The sequence below is a fragment of the Sebastes umbrosus genome, chromosome 21 (genome assembly GCF_015220745.1).
Source record: "Sebastes umbrosus isolate fSebUmb1 chromosome 21, fSebUmb1.pri, whole genome shotgun sequence".
NCBI classification, from domain to species: Eukaryota; Metazoa; Chordata; class Actinopteri; order Perciformes; family Sebastidae; genus Sebastes; species Sebastes umbrosus.
In genome coordinates, this window is record NC_051289.1 from 50,001 (window position 1) to 57,500 (window position 7,500).

The 7,500-nt window shown below is 44.5% G+C and overlaps 1 protein-coding gene across 1 annotated transcript in view; it reads left to right on the forward strand.

Annotated features, from left to right (window-relative positions):
- Nucleotides 1-420: 420 nt before the first annotated feature.
- The window catches only part of gnal (guanine nucleotide binding protein (G protein), alpha activating activity polypeptide, olfactory type), a 15,700-nt gene continuing 8,620 nt past the window's right edge, over nucleotides 421-7,500 (forward strand). The window contains exons 1-7 of the mRNA XM_037757122.1: nucleotides 421-1,374; nucleotides 3,972-4,112; nucleotides 4,291-4,363; nucleotides 4,520-4,574; nucleotides 4,857-4,976; nucleotides 5,981-6,078; nucleotides 6,343-6,397. Of these exons, the coding sequence (XP_037613050.1) occupies nucleotides 3,977-4,112; nucleotides 4,291-4,363; nucleotides 4,520-4,574; nucleotides 4,857-4,976; nucleotides 5,981-6,078; nucleotides 6,343-6,397 (537 nt within the window). The 5' untranslated portion in view covers nucleotides 421-1,374; nucleotides 3,972-3,976. The remainder of the gene's footprint in view (nucleotides 1,375-3,971; nucleotides 4,113-4,290; nucleotides 4,364-4,519; nucleotides 4,575-4,856; nucleotides 4,977-5,980; nucleotides 6,079-6,342; nucleotides 6,398-7,500) is intronic.

The window sequence follows — 7,500 nt, forward strand, 5'->3', positions numbered from 1 at the left end:
ACTTTATTTGTCCACAAGATGGAGACAAACCAACACCAACAGACGGAAACATGTTTATATGAATAAGTGTTCAGATCTCTGCAGAGAAAACACCTGAATATACAACAACTAGAGTTCCCCCCGCGACCCCCGTGACCCCTAACGGGATGGATAGAGCTCACCCCCGTGACCCCTAACGGGATGGATAGAGCTCACCCCCGCGACCCCTAACGGGATGACGGGATGGATGGATGGAGTTCAGCTGTTGTCCCTGCTCTGATTGGAGCATATTGTTTTATGCTAAATGCAGTACCTGTGAGGGTTTCTGGATCAATATCTGTTATTGATCTGTGTTGATCATTGATTTACAATAATAAATATATACATACATTTACATAAAGCAGCATATTAGTCCACTCCCATGTTGATGAGAGGATTAAATACTGGACTAATCTCCTTTAAGGTTCATTTAGAACGGATAAAACAGATAAAACGTGAGATTAATCCAAAAATAATAAAATATTATGAAAGAACATTTTGGGGGAAAATCAGAAGTCAAATCTGTAAAGTTCAGTTTGGACTCGTAAAACTTTATTCATCCCACTTTTATTTCTTGTTCATATTCTGAACACATTCAGATCATAAACTGAGAACGTGGTTCAGATCTCATCAGATCAGATTTACTGAAATCAGATTTACATTCATCAAATCAGCTGATTTATCATCGTTCTTCATTTCACCGCCGTCTTCATCAGGAGTCTCCTGACCTGGGAGCTGCTGTCTGCTGGTCCAGACTCAGTCCTGGTCTAACAGAGTCCAGACTCGGTCCTGGTCTATCAGAGTCCAGACTCAGTCCTGGTCCAGACTCGGCCCTGGTCTAACAGAGTCCAGACTGGGTCGTGGTCTAACAGAGTCTAGACTCAGTCCTGGTCTATCAGAGTCCAGACTCGGTCCTGGTCTAACAGAGTCCAGACTCGGTCCTGGTCTAACAGAGTCCAGACTGGGTCCTGGTCTATCGGAGGAGTTTGTGTTTGTGGATCCAGCTGCTGGTTGTCAGGCAGCAAAGTGTCACAAGAGGAAAAACATGAGAATCCCCCGAAGAGACGAGAGGAGGACTAATGAGACGCTATTAGAGACCGACGGGGTGGGGGGGGGTAGAGGTAGAGACGGAGAGACACTCAGGTGTTTCTCTCTACTCCGGTAAACGTCTCTAATCTAGCTGGAGAACTGGTCCTGTCCCTCTGAACTGGACCTGGTCCTGTCCCTCTGAACTGGACCTGGAGCTGCTGCTGATTCTGTCTTTTTGGACTTTAATGGACGAACAGAAAGACGATCTGATCTGGACCTGAGACACGACGGATCCGTGACCAACAGCTACAACGGGACCGGTCTGAGGTACTGGGTTCACTGGGTTTACTGGGTTTACTGGGTTCAGCTGTATTCACATCCTTTACTGAAGTAAAAGTAGTAGTACTGTGATGACTGTACTGGGTTTACTGGTTTCAGTCTGTTCCATATTGGTTTCAGTAGTTTACTGGTTATAGTCGGTAGTTTACTGGTTTCAGTAGGTAGTTTACTGGTTATAGTAGGTAGTTTACTGGTTATAGTAGGTAGTTTACTGGTTATAGTCGGTAGTTTACTGGTTATAGTCGGTAGTTTACTGGTTATAGTCGGTAGTTTATTGGTTTCAGTAGGTAGTTTACTGGTTATAGTAGGTAGTTTACTGGTTATAGTCGGTAGTTTACTGGTTATAGTAGGTAGTTTACTGGTTTCAGTAGGTAGTTTACTGGTTATAGTAGGTAGTTTACTGGTTATAGTCGGTAGTTTACTGGTTATAGTCGGTAGTTTACTGGTTATAGTCGGTAGTTTACTGGTTTCAGTAGGTAGTTTACTGGTTATAGTAGGTAGTTTACTGGTTATAGTCGGTAGTTTACTGGTTATAGTAGGTAGTTTACTGGTTTCAGTAGGTAGTTTACTGGTTATAGTCGGTAGTTTACTGGTTATAGTCGGTAGTTTACTGGTTATAGTCGGTAGTTTACTGGTTTCAGTAGGTAGTTTACTGGTTATAGTAGGTAGTTTACTGGTTATAGTCGGTAGTTTACTGGTTATAGTCGGTAGTTTACTGGTTTCAGTAGGTAGTTTACTGGTTATAGTCGGTAGTTTACTGGTTATAGTAGGTAGTTTACTGGTTTCAGTGGGTAGTTTACTGGTTATAGTAGGTAGTTTACTGGTTTCAGTAGGTAGTTTACTGGTTATAGTCGGTAGTTTACTGGTTATAGTAGGTAGTTTACTGGTTATAGTAGGTAGTTTACTGGTTTCAGTAGGTAGTTTACTGGTTATAGTCGGTAGTTTACTGGTTTCAGGGGGTAGTTTACTGGTTTCAGTAGGTAGTTTACTGGTTTCAGTAGTTTACTGGTTTCAGTCGGTAGTTTACTGGTTTCAGTCGGTAGTTTACTGGTTATAGTAGGTAGTTTACTGGTTATAGTAGGTAGTTTACTGGTTATAGTAGGTAGTTTACTGGTTTCAGTAGGTAGTTTACTGGTTATAGTCGGTAGTTTACTGGTTTCAGTGAGTAGTTTACTGGTTTCAGTAGGTAGTTTACTGGTTTCAGTCGGTAGTTTACTGGTTATAGTAGGTAGTTTACTGGTTTCAGTAGGTAGTTTACTGGTTATAGTAGGTAGTTTACTGGTTATAGTAGGTAGTTTACTGGTTATAGTCGGTAGTTTACTGGTTTCAGTAGGTAGTTTACTGGTTTCAGTAGGTAGTTTACTGGTTTCAGTCTGTTCCATACTGGTTTCAGTCGGTAGTTTACTGGTTTCAGTGGGTAGTTTACTGGTTATAGTAGTTTACTGGTTTCAGTGGGTAGTTTACTGGTTTCAGTAGTTTACTGGTTTCAGTAGGTAGTTTACTGGTTATAGTAGGTAGTTTACTGGTTATAGTAGGTAGTTTACTGGTTTCAGTAGGTAGTTTACTGGTTATAGTAGGTAGTTTACTGGTTATAGTCGGTAGTTTACTGGTTATAGTAGGTAGTTTACTGGTTATAGTAGGTAGTTTACTGGTTTCAGTAGGTAGTTTACTGGTTATAGTAGGTAGTTTACTGGTTATAGTAGGTAGTTTACTGGTTATAGTCGGTAGTTTACTGGTTATAGTAGTTTACTGGTTTCAGTGGGTAGTTTACTGGTTTCAGTAGTTTACTGGTTTCAGTAGGTAGTTTACTGGTTATAGTAGGTAGTTTACTGGTTATAGTAGGTAGTTTACTGGTTTCAGTAGGTAGTTTACTGGTTATAGTAGGTAGTTTACTGGTTATAGTAGGTAGTTTACTGGTTATAGTCGGTAGTTTACTGGTTTCAGTAGGTAGTTTACTGGTTTCAGTAGGTAGTTTACTGGTTTCAGTCTGTTCCATACTGGTTTCAGTCGGTAGTTTACTGGTTTCAGTGGGTAGTTTACTGGTTATAGTAGTTTACTGGTTTCAGTGGGTAGTTTACTGGTTTCAGTAGTTTACTGGTTTCAGTAGGTAGTTTACTGGTTATAGTAGGTAGTTTACTGGTTATAGTCGGTAGTTTACTGGTTATAGTAGGTAGTTTACTGGTTTCAGTAGGTAGTTTACTGGTTTCAGTCTGTTCCATACTGGTTTCAGTCGGTAGTTTACTGGTTTCAGTGGGTAGTTTACTGGTTGTTGTGGTTCCATACTGGTTTGTGTGGTTCCATACTGGTTCTTGTGGTTCCATACTTGTTCTTGTGGTTCCATACTGGTTCTTGTGGTTCCATACTGGTTCTTGTGGTTCCATACTGGTTTGTGTGGTTCCATACTGGTTTGAGTGGTTCCATACTTGTTCTTGTGTTCCATACTGGTTCTTGTGGTTCCATACTGGTTTGTGTGGTTCCATACTTGTTCTTGTGGTTCCATACTGGTTCTTGTGGTTCCAGGGGAGATGGGCTTGAGTGGTTCCATACTTGTTCTTGTGGTTCCATACTGGTTCTTGTGGTTCCAGGGGAGATGGGCTGTCTGGGAGGACAGACGGAGGAAGAACGACTGGATGAGAAAGCGAAGAGAGAAGCCAACAAGAAGATCGAGAGACAGCTGCAGAAAGAGAGACAGGCTTATAAAGCTACACACAGACTGCTGCTGCTGGGTGAGACACCTGTCTGTCTGATTACTTGTCTGTCTCTCATCCATCTGTCTAACTACCTGTCTGTCTCTCACCTGTCTGTCTGACTACCTGTCTGTCTCTCACCTGTCTGTCTGACTACCTGTCTGTCTCTCACCTGTCTGTCTGACTACCTGTCTGTCTCTCACCTGTCTGTCTGCAGGTGCAGGAGAATCAGGTAAGAGCACCATAGTGAAGCAGATGAGGATTCTTCATGTCGACGGTTTCAATGATGAGTGAGTCAAACTTTAAACTTTAAATTTCCCCCCGCGGCAGCGGCATGAAATAATCATAATAAAGACATGATTGTCCTCCATAAACCGTCCTGATGAGTCTGTTTCCTTCCCTCATAAAGCTAAACACTGAAGTTAAATCACGTCTTTATCTTCCAGGGAGAAGCAGGAGAAGGTTCAAGACATCAGGAAGAACGTGAAGGACGCCATCGTGGTAGGTCACATGACCTGCATCACATGACCGAGTGTAGAGCCTCAGAGTTAAACCGTCCTGTACTGGTTGAGTTATCAACCTCTTATTAATAAATAAATCAGTCTGGTGAGTTGTCCAGTCCAGCAGACAGCAACATTCATATGACCAGGAAGTCCACTTTTCATCTACCTGTCTGTCCCAGCATGCACTGGGTGAGAGGGGTTCACCTGGACAGGTGTTCACAGTTTGTGTGTGTGTGTGTGTGTGTGTGTGTGTGTGTGTGCGCGCCCGTGCGTGTTCCAGACCATCGTGTCAGCCATGAGTACGTTGACTCCGCCCGTTCCTCTGGGTAACCCTGGCAACGAGTTCAGACTCGACTACATCAAAGGCATCGCACCGCTGTCTGACTTTGAATACACAGAGGTAACGCACACACACACACGCACACACACACACACATTAAACGTGATCCTTCAAAATAAAATCGTCAGATGTCACTAAACTCAGCTTCCTGTTCGTCTGAAGTTCTTGTTTATAAAGTCTTGTACGCTTCAGATGCTGATGCTAACACCTGCTGATGCTGACACCTGCTGGTGCTAACACCTGCTAATGCTAACACCTGCTGGTGCTAACACCTGCTGATGCTAATGCTAACACCTGCCGATGCTAACAGTAGCATCGGGTGGGAGGACGTCGGGGGATTTGTCGGAGAGCTTGTTTGTTGTAATGACATTAATGAGATGATGTAACGAGTTAACGAGTTAACGAGGGACTGGAAGCACACAGGACGCTACTCACCTGCCGGAGTATGTGTGTGAACGTCTCACCTGAGGCCTCATTAACTAACACAGAGCGTCTCTGAAGACACAACCACTCAAAACAACCGTCTTCCTGAGTCTACTCTCCTTCAGCTTCGACGCTTCCTCTTCCTCTCGCTGCTGATTGGTCGACCGGACACTCACTGCCGTCCAATCAGACGACAGCACGCTCACCTGCAGCCTCTAACCCATCCTGTCTCTCCTGTCTCTCCTGTCTCTCGTGTCTCTCCTGTCTCTTCTGTCTCTCGTGTCTCTCCTGTCTCTCGTGTCTCTCCTGTCTCTTCTGTCTCTCGTGTCTCTTCTGTCTCTCGTGTCTCTCGTGTCTCTCCTGTCTCTCCTATCTCTCGTGTCTCTCCTGTCTCTCCTGTCTCTCCTGTCTCTCGTGTCTCTCCTGTCTCTTCTGTCTCTCCTGTCTCTCCTGTCTCTCGTGTCTCTCCTGTCTCTTCTGTCTCTCATGTCTCTCCTGTCTCTTCTGTCTCTCGTGTCTCTCCTGTCTCTTCTGTCTCTCATGTCTCTCCTGTCTCTTCTGTCTCTCGTGTCTCTCCTGTCTCTTCTGTCTCTCCTGTCTCTCGTGTCTCTCCTGTCTCTCGTGTCTCTCGTGTCTCTCAGGACTTCTTTGAGCACACTCAGAAGCTGTGGGAGGACGACGGCGTGAGGGCGTGCTTCGAACGCGCCAACGAATATCAGCTGATCGACTGCGCTCAGTAGTAAGATACACACACACACACACACACACACACACACACAAACACACACACACACACACACACACACACACACACAAACACACACACTCAGTCTCGCACTTCATCACTGTGACATTTTAAATCCCAACGGACCAATCACAGCGCTCCACTAACCCTGACGGACCTATCACAGCTCCGGGGGGGGGAGGGGCTGCTGGCAGACAATTGGACAGATCTCTCTCTGTGTGTGTGTGTGTGTGTGTGTGTGTGTGTGTGTGTGTGTAGCTTCCTGGACAGGCTGGATGCAGTCAGGAGGACGGACTACACACCTACTGACCAGGTAACAAACCGACCAATCAGCTCCCAGCGTTCAGTGTGAATGTTGACATCGGTGTGTGTGAATGTTGACATCGGTGTGTGAATGTTGACATCGGTGTGTGTGTGTGAATGTTGACATCGGTGTGTGTGAATGTTGACATCGGTGTGTGAATGTTGACATCGGTGTGTGAATGTTGACATCGGTGTGTGAATGTTGACATCGGTGTGTGAATGTTGACATCGGTGTGTGAATGTTGACATCAGTGTGTGTGAATGTTGACATCGGTGTGTGAATGTTGACATCGGTGTGTGAATGTTGACATCAGTGTGTGTGAATGTTGACATCGGTGTGTGAATGTTGACATCAGTGTGTGTGAATGTTGACATCGGTGTGTGAATGTTGACATCGGTGTGTGAATGTTGACATCAGTGTGTGTGTGTGAATGTTGACATCGGTGTGTGTGAATGTTGACATCGGTGTGTGAATGTTGACATCGGTGTGTGAATGTTGACATCAGTGTGTGTGAATGTTGACATCGGTGTGTGTGAATGTTGACATCGGTGTGTGTGAATGTTGACATCGGTGTGTGAATGTTGACATCGGTGTGTGAATGTTGACATCGGTGTGTGAATGTTGACATCTGTGTGAATGTTGACATCGGTGTGTGAATGTTGACATCAGTGTGTGAATGTTGACATCGGTGTGTGTGTGTGAATGTTGACATCGGTGTGTGTGAATGTTGACATCAGTGTGTGAATGTTGACATCGGTGTGTGTGAATGTTGACATCAGTGTGTGAATGTTGACATCGGTGTGTGTGAATGTTGACATCGGTGTGTGAATGTTGACATCAGTGTGTGAATGTTGACATCAGTGTGTGTGAATGTTGACATCAGTGTGTGTGAATGTTGACATCGGTGTGTGAATGTTGACATCAGTGTGTGAATGTTGACATCAGTGTGTGTGAATGTTGACATCGGTGTGTGAATGTTGACATCGGTGTGTGAATGTTGACATCGGTGTGTGAATGTTGACATCAGTGTGTGTGAATGTTGACATCAGTGTGTGAATGTTGACATCGGTGTGTGTGAATGTTGACATCGGTGTGTGAATGTTGACATCGGT